The following is a 20,321-nucleotide window of genomic DNA, read 5'->3' on the forward strand; positions in this document are numbered from 1 at the left end:
CATTGAGTATCAATAATTTAAAGAATAATTGTAATAGCTCTTTTATTTTACCAGATATGAATTGCATATAATATGAGAACTAGATAAATGAAATAAAAACCGTCTTAAACAAATAATTAACTAACATTGCTGATATCAGTGGAATCTACAATTTGAATATAAACACATATATAAACACTCACACATATATGATTCTTTGGATTTTTTTCACACCTACATTATGAACTCAATGCTAGTTTTTTTCTTTCTCTTACTTGGACTAAAAACGATTGCTTTAAAAGAAAATAACCAATGACACCAGGAAGTCTTAATGTAAGAATTTACTACTTCTTCCCAAATGGAAACTCTAACAGAGAAATCACAAGCGATATCATGTGTAAGTTGTTTAAGCTGGTCTGCCGGAATATTCATATTTCTGAATGCATCTAGCTTCACGTTCGTTTTTCCAAGCCTGCCATTACTGTGAACACTTTCTTTTCTTTTGGAAGGATTTCATTTCACTCGCAATATTTTCCATGTCTCAGCTTTTCAAGCTGCCTAAAAGCCAAGAAAGAGGACATGTTCGTCTTTGAAATCGAGGTTCAGTCAGCAATTAGAAAGGTCAGCGCAAAGTCACTACCTGACATTACAACCCTAAACATCACACATACCTGCAACATTCTAATTTCACTCATGAGAGGGCAATAACACACAAGTTAGTCCGTTCATAGTCACATGCAAATCCTTCCCTGTAATAGAAATCAGGGATTTCTCTTTTCATAAAGAAAAGAGAAAGTAAGCATTTCCCCCTGGTGTAAGTCTTTTTCATCTGGAAAATTACAAAGAATAGCATCCACTTCCCAGTCCCAACCATGCAAATTGCGAAAGCAAATTATTTTCATAGGTATCTGCTTGCAAATCACACACCTTTCATTTGTGTTTGCAAATGCAGGGCTTTACAAAAGATATACTGTTTGGGTCCAGATGGCCTTCTAGAAGGCTCCCTGAGAGAACTCAGAAGTCTCTCTAGCCAAAAATATTGTTTTCGCTTATTCAAGTGCCAGAAATCCCACTGCCACTCTTTTCACGCAGATCAAATAAACCATCTAAAGATTGGGTTGTTGTCTTTGTCAGCTGAAAGGGTTGATCCCACTAACAGACAACAGTGTAACCTCCCAGCCCTCCCCCCACCCCCAGTCTCACTACCCACAGCCTGCACCCCCTGGATTTGCAAGCAGGGATCCTAAAAATGGGAACTGAGGAAGTCCTAGAGGAGAAAAAAAAAGGAAAGGAAAGGACAGGGGCCGGCTCCATTTCTGTGTCACTGAATCTCTCTCCCTTTATTCCCTTGTGTGTGTCATCTTCAGAATGATACACCACAATCCCGACTTTAAGAAAAGTCAGAATTCTTAGAAAAGCAGCGGGTCACCACACCATAGTTTTAAGGTGGATTTGATTAGGCACCAGATCGTAGATCCCGAAACAGTGAGAGCCAGGCGGTGCGTGATTTTAACACTGGTCAGTTGCCCAGCTCGACAGGTTTAGCGGAGTCCGGTGATAGAGAAGAGATTTCTTCGGTAGTTTGCATCTGACAACTTTTAAAAGCGTTCACTTTGCCTTGAATTGATCCCACATTCTCAGGGATATTTTATTCCAAGTCTTTTTTATTCTGGTTATATTCTTCAGGGAAAAAAATTAAGAATTTTTTTTGCATGACTTCCTTTTTTTAAAAATGTGCCTTTTTTTTCCCCCATTGGCTGAAATCTCAGAGACCTTCTCATCAAAGCCCTTTAGTTTTCAGCTTAATACATAGAGACAGAACAAGGATTCCAAAGCTATTCAAGGATCTCTCACAGGTGATGCCAGAGCCCAACCAGAATTCACGGTTTTCGTTTTGTAAATAAGGGTAGAACAGAGGTAGCTTCCCCGTGATTCAGGTAGGCTGCTACCATCCTACTCCAACCACCAGAACTAGAGAGAGCCTTTAAAAGGCTCCTACTCTGCCACAAGCCAGATAGGAATTTGGTTAGTTGAAGAAGTAGTGCTTTTTTAATGTATTTATTTTTTAGTATAGGATAGAGACAGAAATTGAGAGGGAAGGAGATAGAGAAGGAGAGAGAGACACTCGCAGCCCTGCTTCAGCACTCGCAAAGCTTTCCCCCTGGGGTGGAGCGTAGATAGCAAACAGACTCTCATGCCTGAGGCTCCAGAGTCCCAGGTTCAGTCCCCACCACCACCATAAGCCAGAGCTGAACAGTGCTCTGGTAAAAAAAAAAAAAAAAAAAAAAAAGCTTCCCCCTGAAGGTGGGAACCAGGGGCTTGAACCTGTGTCCTTACACACTGTAATGTGTATGCACCACCTGACCCCTTAAAAAAAATGTATTTACTTTTATAAGAAAGAACAGAGACCTGACCCTTAAAAAAAAAGTATTTACTTTTATAAGAAAGAACAGAGACCAGAGAGTAATATTCAGCTGTGCCATAATATGGTGATGTCAGGGGCTGAACCTGCAAACTCTAGGTCCTCGGGCCTACAAAGGCTGGCTCCCTTCTCAGTCCTGCTCTGCTCTTATCCTCCTGCCTTTTCCCAGAAAGTCTTGCTTCAGATCCCTGCAAAGTCTTTTCTGTTTCATTAGTTGTCATTCTCCTGTCTCCCGAGGAAGTTGGGAAGACCTTCGGAGCTAACCCGACCACTTTAGGCAAAGAAGCCGACACAAAGCCTGAGCTTACTGTCCCCTTCCTGCACTTTTTCAGGTGCACCTAGGGTCGCACAAACCCAGGGTGGCTTTGAGCATCTGGAACAGCTAGATCCAAGTAAGACACGTGGTGTCTTTGCTCCCGTGTCCCCAGACAGCCTTTCTCTTAGTATGTACATGGGCCTGCTCTGGCGTCCTGCTCCTTCCTCCCCCTTTCTTGTTGGCTTCCTTTTTCTCTCCAGGTCCCTTTCCGTCCCCATCACACCTCACCAGCACCCCTTACCCTCTCTCCTCCTACCTGACTTTTAACAAAGGTCACAGCGTCCCTTCCATTTTCCGGCTGTTTTTCTTAAAGGATTTTGCTGTTCTTTTTTTTTATATACTAAAAGCAAGACAGTGGAATTTTATTTTTATTACAATAGAAATCAAACATTTTTGCAGCCTTCTTCTATTTTTTCAGTTTGTTTCCATTGTAAGGCAGTAAATTTCCGAATAATACCCTGCACACAAACACCAGCAATACCCTTGGCAGAAACACAAGTGTGACATGTGTGTAGGGGTACACATGAGCTACCTGGTCCCCGGGTGCCTGCCCGAGCTAAAATGAAGTTATTTGGTAGACTGTGTGTGCCGCTAACCTGTTGTTCCCGTCTAGACATACTGAGAGAAAGAAAAAGAAATGCTTTATGGGCGAGGGAGGGAGATAGCATAATGGTTATGCAAACAGACTCTTATGCCTGAGGCCCCAAAGGTTCAGTCCCTAGGTTCAGTCCCCTGCACCACCATAAACCAGAGCTGAGCAGTTCTCTGGTGTTTCTCTCTGTCTCGCCCTCTCTCCCTGTGCATCTCTCTCAAAAATAAAATAAATAAAATATTTAAAAAGAAAAAGGAATCAGAATTCCTTACAAAAAGGAAAAGAGGGTTAAGCGCAGGTGGCGCAAAGCGCAAGGACCGGCCTAAGGATCCTGGTTTGAGCCCCGGCTCCCCACCTGCAGGGGAGTCGCTTCACAGGCGGTGAAGCAGGTCTGCAGGTGTCTATCTTTCTCTCCCCCTCTCTGTCTTCCCCTCCTCTCTCCACTTCTCTCTGACCTATCCAATAACGATGACAACAATAATAACTACGACAATAAAACAACAAGGGCAACAAAAGGGAATAAATATTTTTTAAAAATTTATAAAAAAAAAAAAGGAAAAGAAATGCTTTATTATTTTTTACCAGTTTTCATCAGTCATTACTCAGCAGCCGTATTAGTAAGTCTACTAAACTCCTTCTAGTTCGTGGGAGCTCATTTAGATGTTCCCTAAAGAAGGAATAAGCCTGTCATAGGAACTAGAGGCTTGGCATTATTGGTCTTAGCTGTAAACTGCTATTAAAAAAAAAAAAAAAAAAACTGGTTTCCTTTCTCTGCCTTCCTCATAGGCCATAACAAGACTAGATTTGGTCACAAGATACTCTAGATTTCATATGAATATTTATACATCATCTCAGTGTTGAGGTTTTTTGTTTGTTTGTTTTAGTATCTCTAAGCAAGATGTTAGTTTCAAAAAGAAAGAAAGAAAGAAAGAAAGAAAGAAAGAAAGAAAGAAAGAAAGAAAGAGAAACCCTGAGGGGTTGGTCATTTCCTGGTACTATTGAAAATCTGTGAATGACACATTTCCTGGTCGGTAGACTGGTGTACAAACTACACCTGCAGGTTGTTTGTTTTCTTTAACTAAGAAAACTGAGCACAGGTCTAATTTGCCAGCAAATATGAAAACTCCTTTCAATTTCAGTGTACTCATAGATCCAACTATCTCATGCCAGATAGAAGCTGCCCACATAGCAAACTGAGCCTGATCCCCTACATTTCTTTTTATATATTTATTTATTTATTTATTCCCTTTTGTCGCCCTTGTTGTTATTGATGTAGTTGTTGTTGGATAGGACAGAGAGAAATGGAGAGAGGAGGGGACGACAGAAGGGGAGAGAAAGACAGACACCTGCAGACCTGCTTCACCGCCTGTGAAGGGACTCCCCTGCAGCTGGGGAGCCGGGGCTCGAACCGGGATCCTTACGCGTCCTTGCACTTTGCACCACGTGCTTAACCCGCTGTGCTACAGCCCGACTGCCCATTCCCTACATTTCTTTACCCAGCAACAACACTGAAAAAATCAAGATGTATATTTATTCCTAGTCCTATTCCTCCTTTTGCCTGAATTTTTTTTTCAAGATAAATCTGGCTGCCAGTGATGGATGTTTCATAGGTTCTGAAAAGAATTCTAAAGCAGAAGGCACCTCTGGTTCTCCTCCTTCCACTTGTGGAGTGAGGTTGGCTGTGGTCCACTGAGACTGCCCATCTGGACAAGTGGCCGACTTAGGACTGGTCACAGATTAAGATGATTGACCCAAGCATTCACCTTAGCTCCCCTCCCTACTGTTCAACCACCTCTACCTGCCCTGCCAAATCCATCTTGTAGAATTTCCAGGGCTCTGCTTCCCTTCCCCAGATTCTTCAAACTGCCAGAAGGATCCCAAACTGCTTTCAGCAAAGCACGAGGCTGAGCACTTCTGCTTGCTAACTGTATGCTTCCTTTTTATTTTCTCATCCATTTACTTCTCATTGATTTGAATTAATATCTGAGAGAGAGAGAGAGAGAGAGAGAGAGAGAGAGAGGGGCTGACGAGGGCCCAGCTGTGGCATAGGAGGTATGAGAATTGAACCCAGGGCCTCAAGCATGCACGTCTCGACCCACTGAACTGCCTCCCCAGAAGCTGTGCTTTTTTTTTTAAGAGAGAAATTGAGAGGGGAGGGGCAGAGAGAGACACAGAGAGATACTTGCAGTTCTGTTTCACCACTTGTGAAGCTTTCCCCTTGTAGTTGGGAACCAGAGGCTTGAACCTGAGTCCTGTATATTGTAATGTGTGCGCTTAACCAGGTGTACCACCACCTGGCCCCTGTGCTTTGCTATTTTAAAAAAGAAAAATGTTAATGATGTATGGTAATTTATTCTGCACCAATTCAACGTCCACACAGCCCAAATAATATTCTTCCTCCCTCTCTCTCTCCCTAGCCCTCTCTCTCTCTCTCTTTCTCTCTCCCTCTCACTAAACAGAAAGCTTCATAGAGGTGTTTGCCTTTGCCAAGGCTTCCTTTTGAGAAGTACCACTGCCATGAGTTCTACCCCATTTCACTGCCACAGAGACAGCTCTGTGATGCTCCCAATTCCTTGTCTCCTGTGGCAGAATCCTATCTCCTCCACCTTAAGCTTTTGTTTCTAAATTCTCCCCACAATCACCAGAGCTGTTTCTACCTTTCCCGAAGGACTCCTCCATCACCCTTTTATATCAGAGCGAGTAGAGGGAGGGTAGAGAGGGGAGGGAGGGGGCCAGTCGATAGCCCACCCAGTTAAGCTCAAGGACCGGGGTTCTAGCCCCTGACCCCTACCTTCACAAGCGGTGAAGCAGGTCTGCAGGTGTCTGTCTTTCCCTTCCTCTCTCTCTATCCCTGTCCTTTCTCCATTTCCCTTTCTCAATTTCTCTCCGTCCTAATGAGAGAGAGAGAAAGAGAGAGACAAGGCCAAAGCATCACTCTGAGACATGTGAAAGTCTAATGCTTTTATCCACTGTACCATCTGGGTAAATTTTTAAATGTACAGTATACATAAATATTTGTTAACTTTTTTCTTTATCCTTTTTTTATTAAATTCATTTTGTCATCAGAATTATGACTGGGGCTCATTGCCTACACAATGAAGCCACCACTCCAGGTGGCCATTTTTTTTTCTTTATTTGATAGGACATTGAGAAATTGAGAGGGGAGGGAGAAATAGAAAGGGAGAGAGACAAAGAGACACCTACAGTACTTACTTGCTTCACCATTTGTGAAGCTTCTTCACCCCCCCCGCCCCCAGCCACAGGTGAGTAGCGGGGCTCAAGCCTGGGTCCTTACACATGGCATCATGTGTGCTTAACTAGGTGCACCGCCGCTTGGCCCCATATCAACAGTTATTTTAAATATCTTGTTTATTTATTTAGTATATATATAGAGAGAAACTGAGAGGGAGGGAGAATGAGAGGGACACCGGCAACTCTGCTTCATCAATCTTAAGGCTTCCCCCCTGCAGACAGAGACCAGGGGCTTGAACCTGGGTCCTTGTGCACTGTAATGTGGGCACTTTACTAGGTACTCCACCACCCAACACCCTCCATGTTGGTAGGTTGGGTTTTTTTTATCTTTATTTATAAAGTGGAAATACTGACAAGACCATATAAGAGGGATACAATTCCATACAGTTCCCACCATCAGAACTCTGTACACTGTATCCCGTCCCCTCCCCTGACAGCTTTCCTATTCTTTATCCCTCTGGGAGCATGGACCCAGGGTCATTATGGGATGCAGAAGGTGGAAGGTCTGGCTTCTGTAATTGCTTCCCCGCTGAACATGGGCATTGGCAGGTGAATCCATACTCCCAGCCTGTCTCTCTCTTTCCCTAGTGGGGCAGAGCTCTGGGGAAGTGGGGCTCCAGGACACATTGGTGGGGTCCGTCTGCCCAAGGAAGTCAGGTTGGCATCATGGTAACATCTGGAACCTGGTGGCTGAGAAACAGTTAAGATATAAAGCCAAACAAGTTATTGACTAATTATGAACCTAAAGGCAAGAATATTGCAGATGAAGATTTGGGGTCTCCATTTTGGAAAAAGCTAGTAGGTCTATTTTACGTATATTCCAAAGGGCTCATGATTATGCTAGTTTTTGCCTGAGCCTGACAACTACCATACAGGTAAACCCAAGTTATTATCTGAGGAGATGGTGTCATAGTTGGAAAAAGGACTAGAAAGCTGGATCAGGGAAGAGAGTAGCTCCCAGATACGGGGAAAGTATATAAATATTGTTAACAGTAAACCCCATCGATTTGATCTGGGGCCAGTATCCAGTGCAGGAGCCCCGTAACCTCTGAATCCCTGCGGGTCTGAGCTCACATTCTGTGGTCACGGCTAGGAACATTCCAGGCTGCACTCATTTCAGGACCCATCTTCCTTGAGTGGTAGAGTATGTTGTTCAGCCTCCCTTTGGAAATGGAACAGTCCCTACCATCGTTGATCCACACTGAGGGCCAGGTCCTGTGAGTGCTTGAACTTCCCCTGTCATAGGCACCTCTGGTGATTCAGTATCCTGTCGGTCTTTGCGGCACACCTGTTAGCACTAATAGTTTTGGGGTGAAAAGCCTTAAAAGCTAGCCCCGTACATCTAATCAAGTTCCCTTAAAAAAGATGAACGGGGGGGGTCGGGCGGTAGCACAGCAGGTTAAGCGCAGGTGGCGCAAAGCGCGAGGACCCACTTAAGGATCCCAGTTCGAGCCCCCAACTCCCCACCTGCAGGGGAGTTGCTTCACAGGTGGTGAAGCAGGTCTGCAGGTGTCTGTCCTTCTCTCACCCTCTCTGTCTTCCCTTCCTCTCTCCATTTCTCTCTGTCCTATCCAACAACGAATGACATCAACAATAACAGTAATGACCACAACAAGGCTACAACAACAAGGGCAACAAAACGGGGAAAAAATGACCTCCAGGAGCAGTGGATTCATGGTGCAGCAATAACCCTGGAGGCGGTAGCCCGGCGGGTTAAGCACATGTGGCGCAAAGCACAAGGACAGGCTAAGGATCCCGGTTTGAGCCCCCGACTCCCCACCTGCTGTGAAGCAGGTCTGCAGGTGTCTGTCAGGGCTCTGGTTCTCTCTCTTTCCCTCTCTGTCTTCCCCTCCTCTCTCCATTTCTCTGTCCTGTCTAACGACAACATCAATAATAACTACAACAACAATAAAAAAATAATAACGAGGGCAACAAAAGGGAAAACAAATAAATATTTTAAAAAAGATGAACTGGAGAGTCGGGAGGTATCACAGTGGGCAAAGCGCAAGGACCGGCATAAGGATCCTGGTTCAAGCCCCCAGCTCCCCACCTGCAGGGGAGTCACTTCACAGGCAGTGAAGCAGGTCTGCAGGTGTCTGTCTTTCTCTCCCCCTCTCTGTCTTCCCCTCCTCTCTCCATTTCTCTCGGTCCTATCCAACAACATTAATAACTACTACCCAACAACATCAATAATAACTACAACAATAAAACAACAAGGGCAACAAAAGGGAATAAATAAATATATTAAAAAGATGAACTAATACTGAACTATAGTTTGTTTCTGAAATTTACTTATTTGAGAGAAGAGGAGAGAGAGCATCACTCTGGCATACGCTATGCTGGTGCTGGGAATCAAACTCAGGCCCTCATGCTTGAGAGACCAGTTTCTGCATCCGTAAAACAAAAGCAGCCATTTCCTTCCTACTGCAAGTGATACTATCTGTGAAAATATCCTGTAGGAGTATCAAGTACTAGCAAATGAAACCTCTTGGTCTGGTCATAGCTTTTCCCAATAGGATTTCACACCTCTTGTTTTTTTTTTCTCCATTTGGGAAGGATTTCCTTAAATCTGTGGTTAATTAAAGTATCACTCAAATCATTACGAATGTGAACATACTGCTTTGAGATGTTAGGGATATACTAGATGGTGTTCCTGTTATATGGTCTAACAAGGATGTATTTCCTTTCACCGGTACTCAAGTCATCATGGGAGAAGGTATAAACCACCCCTGGTGATTCCACCTCCAGTAAGCCTGGGCTGGGCTGGGCTGGTCTGGTCCACTGGTAGAAGCCCTGGATGGAGGGAAGGTACCCAGGATGAAGGCAAGATCCAGGAAGGAACGGGACTGGTGTCCAGCAGGTTGTGCAGCCAGGACAGAGGGAGTCCATCAAGCAGAGACTGAGGGCTTTATCACAGAAGTCAAGCCCCTGAGCCACAGAACCGGCATTTTCCCATACCATCTCCCTTCCAGATTGCTTCATTCTAGGCTGGGCTAGATCCCTCTCCCACAGATCCCACAAGGGGTCTTCACCCATAAGCAAGTACAGGGGAAGATCTGGTGTCTGCTGTGCTCCTTCATCTGCTGGTCTCTGTTGACAACGAGCTTGGAGAAGTGTGTGGAGGGCTTGCTTTGCAGAACAGAGAAAGCCGCCTGGTCTGACAAGGCTCGCATGCTGCTCCCATACCCCTCTCCTCTCTCACAGCTCATATGGCAGCCTGAACCCTCCAAACCTGGCTCTGGAGTACCTGTCCCGTGGCCTGGGAGGCGGTACGGTGTATAAAGTGTTTGAGTCTATGGCTGTACCACCCTGAACATGCCCGATCTCGTCTGATAAAGCATTTGACTCCCAAGCATGGGGGCCCAGGTTTGATCCCCAGTATCACATGTGCCAGAGTTATGCTCTGGTTCTCTCTCTCTCTCTCTCTCTCATATTGGAAATTATTTTAAAGAAGCACCTTTTCCTCAGAGCTGTCCCTGACCAAACCTCACCCGCTCCCCACCCTTACAGTTATGCTCATTGCAACCTGGGGCTCCCCAGTCCTCAAACACCAAGAATAAGACAGACTCGGGTAGGTTGTAACCGTTCTGTCATTGCCATTTGCACTTGTTAACCTGACCCCAACCCAAGAGGACTGTTCCCATGGATCAGTCACCATGTCCTAGGGGTTTAGCAAGCTGTTGACTGACTGACCTGTGAGCTATCACCAAGCAGCAAGAGAGTGAATAGTGCAGAGAGACGCCTACAGATAAAGGAGCGAACAGAAAGATGGGGGCTGGGGAGGCTTGTGGAAGCCAGGGGTGGCTGCCTCCCCTACCCTCTGTCACCCACCCTGAGGTCTCCCAGCTGGGGCCCCACAAAAGAGCTGAGCTTCTCTTCAGACCAGGTGTGGAGTTTTGGATTCTGGAGACTCAAAAGTTATGTTTTTCAATTGTGTGGAGAAGACAGATGTAAGCAGATACTACAGCAGGGCAGGGCAGGGTTGCAGGTGGCTTCCGCCATCTTGGAACAGTGAGAGTTTGCTGGGCAGATAGGGATAGGGCCCGCGGAGCAGAGAGCGGAGCCTGTGGGACAGGTGCCAAGGGGTGTGATGTGTCTGTGTCTGTATGTATGGGAGGGGGTGGTATATGTGTATGACATATATGTGTGCTGTGTGTAGATCAGTGTGGTGTGTGTGTGTGGTGTATGTTATGATGTTACGCGGTATAGATGTGTATTTGGTGTGTATGACACTTTAGTGAGGTATGTTGTCTGTGTGACACATATGTGAAGAGTGTGTGTGTGTGTGTGTGTGTGTGTGTGTGTGTGGTCTGTGTCTAGGCTGAAAAGGCAGGAAAGAATCCCTGCTGAAGAGCTTGCTTTTGAGTCCCTAAGTCCAGAGGGAGCAAAGGCCGGGTCTCAGCAAAGGGAAGGGCCAGTCGTATGGGAAAGATGGTGGCGTGCTCCCCACTAGGAAGGCACATCTCCCCGCAGGCCCAGCTTCCCTCAGGAGACCATCACTTTATGCTCTGGGAGTGGGGCGGCCTCTCCACTGAGCTTGGGGTTTGGCAAGCAGGCCCACACTTGGAAAGGAACACCCTGCCCTCGCAGGACCGCAGCACACAGCCCTCTGTGCCTAACGGAGCTCCCTCAGTACCCAGCACTCAGTGCTATAAGGTCTGTGCTCTACCCACTGAGCTATCTCCTGCCCAAGTTCATGGTGTTTCTTTTCTGTTTTGTTTTGTTTTGTTTTGTTTTGTTTTGTTTTGTTTTGTTTCACCAGAGCACTGCTCAGCTCTGGCTTATGGTGATGCTGGAGATTGAACCTGGGACTTCAGGGCCGCAGACATGAGAATCTTGCAGAGCCTTGATGCTCTCTCCCCAACCCACATAGTATAAATTCTTCTTTTTGTCTTACTCTTTCTCTTCTCTTTTACTTACTTTCTGTCTTTCCTTCTTTCTTCCTTCCTTCCTTCCTTTCTTTCTTTCTTTCTTTCTTTCTTTCTCTCTTTTTTGCCTGCAGGGTTATTGCTGGGGCTCGTACCTGCACCATGAATGGACTGCTCCTGGAAGCCATTTTTCCCCCTTTTGTTGCCCTTGTTGTTTTATCGTTGTTGTGTTGTTATTGTTGTTGTTATTGTTGTTATTGATATCATTGTTGTCGGATAGGAGAGAGGAAATGAAGACAGAGGGGGGAGAGAAAGATAGACACCGCCGACCTGCTTCACCACTTGTGAAGCGACCCCACTGCAGATGGGGAGCTGGGGCTCAAACAGGGACCCTTACACCGGTCCGTTTTCTTTGCACCATGTGCACTTAATCCACTGTGTTACCCCCTGACTCCCCCTTCCCTTCTTTCTTTTTCTTGTTTATTGCCACTGGAGTTATCGCTGGGGCTCAGTGCCTACATGACTCCACCATTCCCAGAGGCCATTTCTGAAATGGAGGGTGCGAGACAGGGAAAAGACACCCACAGCACTGCCCCACTGCCTGTGAAACTCTCCCCTGCAAGTGGGGGTGGAGGCTTGAACTCGGGTCCTCATACAGGATAATATGTGTGAGCCACCCAGGGAGCCCTGTCCCTTTTTTCTTGCTAAACATTTAAATCTGCACGTGCAAAGGGACCAGTCTGCTGGTGGGCATTCACCGCAGGGCAGTTTAAGGAAAGCTGTCTGGGCTTACAGGCAGGTTTAAACCGTTCCTTGTTGAATGCTTACAGATATGTCTTGATTTCACTGCCCGTCAATTTCTTGAGAAACAAACAAACCAAAACAAAAACCTGCCACCTTATAGGTTGATGTATGTCAGCAGAAGGTCCATGTTCGGCTCATTCTTGACACTGAAACGCTCACTGTGCAAAGGTGTAGGAAGCCAGGCCCCAAAGCGCCTGCAGTCTTGTATCCTGTGCGGCCCTCACAGAGGAAGCCCGACAGGCTGAGCCGCCCGGAAAGGCAGAAACAACAGCCCAGTCTCGGGAAGCGGCAGGAAATGTTAGGCGGCACCACTTGATGTGCCTGCAGACCCCAAAGTAGATGTGGGGAGCAAGGCAGAGACCCTGTGCTGTTAACTGCCTCTCGGCGCTGGCCTCAGGCTCCTCTCCCCAGCCTGTTTGTTTTACAGGGCCCTTACCCACATGGTGGATGGGAGGCCTGGGGCCTCATCACCTACCCCAGTAAGGAAACTAGACCATGGCCTTGGCACATGCGCCTCACGTCCCAATTGCACACAGGAGAGTTCTTGGAAGTCCCAACCACGTTGATGAAACGCATCCTGATCCTGAGGAGACCAGAATTAGGTCTAGGCTGAAGGAACTTGGGCAAAGACCCATCTAGAGGGATTGAGGGTGGGGTGGGGAGGGGGACACAAGTGGTGGCTGAGCATACACATTACAGTGTACAGGGACCTGGGTTCAAATCCCTGGTCCCCTCCTATGGAGGGGGGAAGCCTCACGAGTGGAAAAGCAGGGCTGCAGGTGTCTCTGTCTCTTTCCCTCTCTATCTGCTCCCCTGCCTCTTGATTCCTATTGGTCTCTATCCGGTAAATTGATTTGGAGAGATAAAGAGGGGACAAGTGAAAAATCATGGGCCGGAAGATGGCTTATCAGGTAGGGTGCATGCCTTGCATTCACCACACACAGAGACCCCACCACACCCCCACATTCATGAGTCCCTGCCACCACAAGGGACAGCACCCAGAGAACCCCACAGATGCTGGAACAGTGCTTTGGCATTTCTCTTTTCACACACTGAAAAAAAAAAACAACAGAGAGAATAAAAATGGCACCAGGGGGAGTCGGGTGGGTGGCGCAGCAGGTTAAGTGCATGTGGCGCAAAGCACAAGGACCAGCGGAAGGATCCCGGTTCAAGCTTCCAGCTCCCCACCAGCAGGGGAGTCACTTCACAGGCGGTGAAGCAGGTCTGCAGGTGTCTATCTTTTTTTTTTTTTGCCTCCAGGGTTATTGTCGGCACTTGGTGCCTGTGCCATGAATCCACTGCTCCTGGAGGCCTTTCCCCCCCCCTTTTGTTGCCCTTGTTGTTGTAGCCTTGTTGTGGTTATTATTGATGTTACTGATGTCGTTGTTGTTGGATAGGACAGAGAGAAATGGAGAGAGGAGGGGAAGACAGAGAGGGGGAGAGAAAGACAGACACCTGCAGACCTGCTTCACTGCTTATAAAGGGACTCCCCTGCAGGTGAGGAGCCGGGGGCTCAAACCAGGATCCTTACGCCTGTCCTTGCGGTTTGTGCCAAGTGTGCTTAACCCGCTGCGCTACCACCCGACCCCCCTGCAGATGTCTTTTGTCTCTCTCCCTCTCTATCTCTCCCTCCCCTCCCAGTTTCTCTCTGTCCTATCAGATAAAATAGAAAGAAAAAAATGGGGGTGAGAATGAGGACATGGCCGCCAGGCAGTGGGTTCATAGTGCACTGGGCCCCAATGATAACCGTGTGCAATTAAAACATAATTTAGAAAAAAGAGTAAGGTAGCCCAGGACGCAGTGCAGTGGAGAAGATCATGAAGTCTCATGTGTCAGGTTTTGAGTTTGACCTTGGCATTGCATATGCCAGAATGATACTTTGGGGCTCGCTCTCTCTCACTGTCTCTCCCTCTCCCTCTCTCTCTCTCTCTCTCTCTCTCTCTCTCCTTCTTCCTCTCCCTCCTCCCTCTCCCTCTCCCTTCTGTCTCATTAATAAATAAACATATTTCTAGTTTTCAAAGAGTGAAAATTATGGCTGGGGAAATAGCTCAGCTGGCAGTGCATCAGACTTGCATGCCTGAGGTTCCTGGTTTGATTTCTCTTCTTTTTTTTTTTTTTCAGAGCACTGCTCAGCTCTGGTTTATGGTGGTGCAGAGATTGAATCTGGGACCTCAGAGCCTCAGGCATGAGAGTCTATTTGCAGAACCACTGTGCTATCCACTCTGGCCTCCAGTTTGATTTCTAGAACCTCGCATACCAGAATTCAATCTGCAGGAATTGAACCCAGGGCTGACCATGCTTAATGCAGCCCCACACCCTCTCTGTTATCTTAAAATTGGGGGGTAGGGGCTTTCAGTGGTGGATCTGTGACCCACTTCCCAGCCCTCACTTCTAACTACATGCCCTTGGGATCTCACTTAACTAGGCAGGGCCTCACTGCCTCAGCCTGAAGAGGACTGCAATGACTCTACAGGAAGGATTTACAGAAGGTTTGAAAAAGGAACCTATGAACGGAGGACAAGCTAAGAGACTTCAGAGACTTCTTCCATTCAAGGAAGCCTCTCCATTCAAGGGTCCTCCATTAGACTGTAGTTTCTTGTCCTTTGGATCATCTTGGGCAAGAGGGTCCCAATATAATTAGGTCACAGCAAGAAAGAAATCTCTTGCCATTAAGCTGATCATACTCCTTAAAAAGGGGGAGGCGGGTGATAGCACAGCGACTTAAGTGCACATGGCACGAAGCGCAAGGACCGACCTAAAGATCCCGGTTCAAGCCCCCGACTCCTCACATGCAGGGGAGTCACTTCAGAAGTGATGAGGCTCGTCTACAGATGTCTGTCTGTCTCTCCCACTCTTTGTTTGCCCTCCTCTGTCCATTTCTCTCTGTCCTATCCAACAACAATGACAGCAATGACAATAATAATAATAACAACAATGATAAACAACAAGGGCAACAAAAGGGAAAAAAATAGTCTCCAAGAGCAGTGGATTCCTAGTGCAGGCACCCAGCCCCAGCAATAACCCTGGAGGCAAAAAAAAAAAAAAAGATAAAGATGGGAGTCAGGCAGTGGGTTAAGCACACAGGCACAAAGCGCAAGGATGGGCGTAAGGTTCTAGGTTTGAGTCCCCAGCTCCCCACCTGCAGGATGGTCGCTTCACAAGCGGTGAAGCAGATCTGCAGGTGTCTATCTTTCTCTCCCCCTCTCTGTCTTCCCATCCTCTCTCCATTTCTCTCTGTCCTATCGAACAACAACGGCATCAGTAACAACAACAATAATAACTACAACAAGGGCAACAAAAGGGAATAAATAAATAAATATTTAAAAATTTTTTTAAAAGACAAAGGTAAATTGCCAGGATTTATTACTGTTTCCAAAGAGTCATGCAAGACTCTGGAAAGAAAGTACTGATGTTTTTACTCCGGGAGGTGGTACAGTGCATAAAGCTTTGGACTATCTACAACAATAATAATAACTACAACAATAAAAAAAGTGCTAAGCTAAGCAATATCAATGATTTTTTGAGAATGATGTGTCTTCTATTTAATGTTACTTGAGTACAATAAAATGCAGAATTCTCTAAAAAAAAAAAGTTTTGGACTCTCAAGCATGTAGTCCTCAGTTCAATCCCTGGCAGCACATGTACCAAAGTGAAATCTGGTTCTCTCTCTCTCTCTCTCTCTCTCCTATCCTTCTCATTAATAAATAAATAAAATGTTTTTTTAAAAAAAGGAAGAAAGAGGGAGCTGGGCAGTAGCACAGCAGGTTAAGTGCACAAGGCGTGAAGCACAAAGACGGGCATAAGGATCCCGGTTCGAGGACCCGACTCCCCACCTGCAGGGAAGTCGCTTCACAGGCAGTGAAGCAGGTCTGCAGGTGTCTATCTTTCTCTCCCCCTCTCTGTCTTCCCTTCCTCTCATGGTTTCTCTCTGTCCTATCGAACAAGGACAACAATAACAAAATAATAACAACAATAAACAACTAGGGCAACAAAAGGGGAAAAATAGCCTCCAGGAGCAGATAACCCTGGAGGCAAAAAAAAGGAAGAAAGAAATGATGCTTCTCTTCTAACTGTTTTCTGCTTGAGCCCAAGAGTTAAATGAACAGTTCCCAATACTCTACATATGGTGGTTTTTGTGTGTGTGTGTTTTTTCCTGTCCATTAAAACACTGAAGGTTTTTTTTTCCTCCCCCTCTATAGGAGGAAAGGAAAAAATAAATAAAAGAAGAAAAAAAGAAAAGAAAGCCTCTCCCCTGTAATTTACTTTGCCTTTCTCCAAAGTGAGGCAGGAAAGTCAGCATAATTCAGGTGCAATCTACAGTGTTCTCACGGCACCAGGGCGCACAGAGTAGAAGCCTGTAATTTCTGAGCGTGGTCTCAGGAAGTTTGTGTTCTGTTTTCCAGGGAGCCTTTACTTTCCGAGGGAGTATGATCGACATGCCATTATTGAAGCAAGCCCAGAACATTGTCACACTCGCTGCATCCGTCAAGGAGAAATGATCCGGTAAGTGAGGCTCTCACGGAGGGAGCTCAGTGCAGCCAGTGCGACTCTCAGAGACATGCCAGAGAGCCCTCTCCACGCAGAGGCCGTGCTGATCGCTGTGCTCATCACCGTCCACCACTCAGCTCACACGCTCACTTGCTGCCATCTTATTGGCCTTTGAAAGATAAGTTTTCTTCTCCTCCTCCTTGGAGATCCCGGTTTGGGATTTCAGTGTTTGCGAATGTGTCACAGACTCCGACGGGTGATTTTAGCAGAGAGATAAAATACTGGGGACAGCGAGGCAGAGAGGGAGAGTTAGGTTTTCAATGAGGCCCATGTCCTCCAAGCCCGTTTCCTTTCTCCACCTTTCTCATGGTAGACAGTGTCATCCCCCCAATCCCCCACACACACTCAAATGCTTTCCAGGTTTGCTCAAAACCACCAGGATTTGGGGGAGGAAGATTTTTTTTTAATAGATAAATAGATAGATAGATAGACAGACAGACGGGGCAAGGTGGTAGTGCAGCAGGTTAAGTACAGTTGGTATAAAGTGCAAGGATCTGCGTAAGAATCCCTGTTCGAGCCCCCTGCTCCCCACCAGTGGTGAAGCAGGTCTGCAGGTGTCTGTCTTTCTCCTCTCCTCTCTGTCTTCCCCTCCTCTCTCCATTTCTCTCTGTTCTATCCAACAACAACTACAACAAAAATAATAACAAGCAGAACAATAAGCCACAAAAGGGAAAAAGTAGCCTCCAGGAGCAGTGGATTTGTAATATAGGCACTGAGCTCCAGCAATAACCCTGGAGACAATATATATATATATATATATATATATATATATATATATGTATATCACTGGATGAAGAGGTTATGTCTTTTCCCTTATCACTGGATGAAGAGGTTATGTTTTTTCCCTTATCACTGGATGAAGAGGTTATGTTTTTTTTTTCCCTAATAATCAAGGAAGCAATAGGGGCAGCAGAGAAAGTTGGTCCTTGATCATGCTGGCTTATGAAGAGGTCTTCTCTAACTCAGTGGATCCAGCCACCCCACCCCACCAATCACTCACATTCTTTCTTTATTTTTATTAGTAATTTAATAATGATTAACAAGTGGATAAGTTTAAAGGGGTACAATTCCACACAGTTCCCACCACCAGATTTCCGTGTCCCATCCCCTCCACTGGAAGCTTCGCTCATCTTTATCCCTCTCTGGGAGTGTGGACCAGAGTTCTCTACAGGGTGCAGAATCGCCCACATTCTTGAACCGCCAGAGAAGCCCTGACTCAAGGCAAAAGGCCAGGAGTCAGCTGTGGGCATTTGGTTAAAAACAAATAAATCTGCAGAAACGCAACCCCACCTCCACCACCACCCCCTTCTGAAAGGATGGCCAGGACAGAGCCCCCTCTGCCATAAACTTGTCCCCGTCTCTCAAGATACAATGGTGCATATGGTCCCAGTGAGATTTGCATCCCATTAGGAATGCAGCCCCAGGTCAGAGGAGTGGTGTGGTTAACGGGCTTAGGGAAGCTGTTTTGAAGAGGTTAACCCAGCTTGTAGGAAGGGTAAATAAACATAGCAGCCAGCCTTTCTTCCCCATTCAGCATGTGCTCTTATAGCCAGGGCGAGAGGGTATTGAAGCAGCCCGAGGATCAGCTTGCGTGTGCCGGGGGATGCCAATGAAATTTGAAACACCAACAATCAGAGATTTTGTTTCTGCTCCTCATTAAATCATGAGCTTTTGTGTGGGGACTCGGGACGACTGTGCTCTAAGAAATTAACAGAATGGGAAGTTTTAAACTTGACACCAACCTTTTCATGACCTACACAGCAGCCGGGCAGCGACTCTTAGACAAACACTGCAGGGGGAAGGCTGTTCGGTTGATTTAAATGTGTAAATAGAAAACAGTTGTTTTTTGATTTTCATCACAGCCCGCCTGCCTCCTACGCCGGTGCTGCATCGCCTCTGTGGCCCTTGTGCTGTGCTGTGCTGTGCCTCCCACCCTCTTCCTTATCCTCCAGGAAGCCTGCGAGGTGAAGCTTAGATGCCTTGGGAGACACGCAGTGCCAACCCACCCACCTCGTCCCCACCACCATCAGCACCCCCCACCAGAAAGCTCATCTGACCACAGCAACAAGTTCCCAAGAAAACACACCCTCAAGACACCAGTGAATATTCCGGAACAGGGGATCCGGGGAGGCAGCTGCTAACTGAGGTGGGAGCAGCAAAGTTAGTCCTGTCCTCTGCACCCCCTGCGCCGGTAGTGCTTCTCGTCTCATCTGTGTGCCCACTCCAGACCTCCATCCCATGCTGCCCCAGAATTTGCCAGGACAGGGGTGGGAGACAGCCAGCCCCTTCCTCACTAGGCAGAGTCTGGGAGAGGGACTGGCCTCCAGTCACAAAGACCTTCAGGACCTTGGACAGGGACTGGGTGGAGGGACAGGGGGAGCAACCCCCCCCAAGTCCCCTGTGCCCCTAGCTGTCAGGTGGGACATCCCCACCCCAAGCCTGCTGTAGGACTCAGAGACTTACGGGGAGCTGCTGCTCAAAAGGCAGAAGGCTAAGGAGGCCCCGCTTCCTCCCCCCCTCTGCCCTGTGTTAGGGGAAGCACAGGCAGAGCCCCGCAGAAGCTAAGGAAGGAAACAGAAATTGTCTGCAGGGAGTTGGGCGGTAGCGCAGCGGGTTAAGCCCACAGCTGACTCCTGGCCTTTCGCCTTGAGTCAGGGCTTCTCTGGCGGTTCAAGAATGTGGGCGATTCTGCACCCTGTAGAGAACTCTGGTCCACACTCCCAGAGAGGGATAAAGATGAGCGAAGCTTCCAGTGGAGGGGATGGGACACGGAAATCTGGTGGTGGGAACTGTGTGGAATTGTACCCCTTTAAACTTATCCACTTGTTAATCATTATTAAATCACTAATAAAAATAAAGAACAGTCCCCAAGGCAGGGCCTCAGAGTACCAATGAGCCTGGTGAATCAGAAGCCCTTAATAGTGCTTCTTAAAAGTGCATTTAAACGAAGTGCCTTTTCTTCTACCTTAAAAGAATTATAAAAGAATTATAGTTGGCCCCATATTAAGTCTCCTACCCTCACCCCCAACAGGCCTGTGTGGGTCCCTGGTACTCAAGCCCTCCATCTCCAGGTCTGGTGCCCAAGTCCTTGATCTCAGGGCACACCCTGCTCACGGGATCTGGCCCCTGTCAGATTCATCATCTCACTCCTAACCCAGTGGCACTGGTTATGGTGGTATCTTGAGACCGGGACCCAGTTTTTTTTTTGGGGGGGGTATTGTTTTTTTTTTTTTTTTTGCCACCAGGATTACCTCTGGGGAATCAGGGTCTGCACTGCTCCACCATCCCCACCATTTTCCTTTTCCTTTCTTTTTTATAGAATAAGAGACAGAAGTGGGGAGACAGCATAATGATTCTGCAAAACATTTTCATGCCTGAGGCTCCAAGGCCACAGGTTCAGTCCCCAGAACCACAAGCCAGAGCAGAGCAGCATTCTCCACTTTTTCTCTGTGTCTTTCTCTCTGTAACACTCTCTCCCTCATTAAAATAAAATAAAAGTGTGGGAGTAGATAACATAACGGTTATGCAAAGAGACTCATG

The 20,321-nt window shown here is 46.8% G+C and overlaps 1 protein-coding gene across 3 annotated transcripts in view; it reads left to right on the forward strand.

Annotated features, from left to right (window-relative positions):
• CLYBL (citramalyl-CoA lyase) overlaps window positions 1–19,491 on the forward strand; it is a 281,736-nt gene extending 262,245 nt beyond the window's left edge. The window contains exons 8-9 of one of the 3 annotated variants that reach the window (XM_060191823.1): window positions 16,637–16,736; window positions 18,644–19,479. In XM_060191823.1, the coding sequence (XP_060047806.1) occupies window positions 16,637–16,732 (96 nt within the window). In that variant the 3' untranslated portion in view covers window positions 16,733–16,736; window positions 18,644–19,479. Of the gene's footprint in view, window positions 1–16,636; window positions 16,737–18,643 lie in introns of all 3 variants that reach the window. The other 2 variants (XM_060191822.1, XM_060191821.1) reach the window with 2 other exon arrangements.
• Window positions 19,492–20,321: the final 830 nt, after the last annotated feature.

The sequence above is a fragment of the Erinaceus europaeus genome, chromosome 5 (assembly GCF_950295315.1).
Source record: "Erinaceus europaeus chromosome 5, mEriEur2.1, whole genome shotgun sequence".
NCBI lineage: Eukaryota > Metazoa > Chordata > Mammalia > Eulipotyphla > Erinaceidae > Erinaceus > Erinaceus europaeus.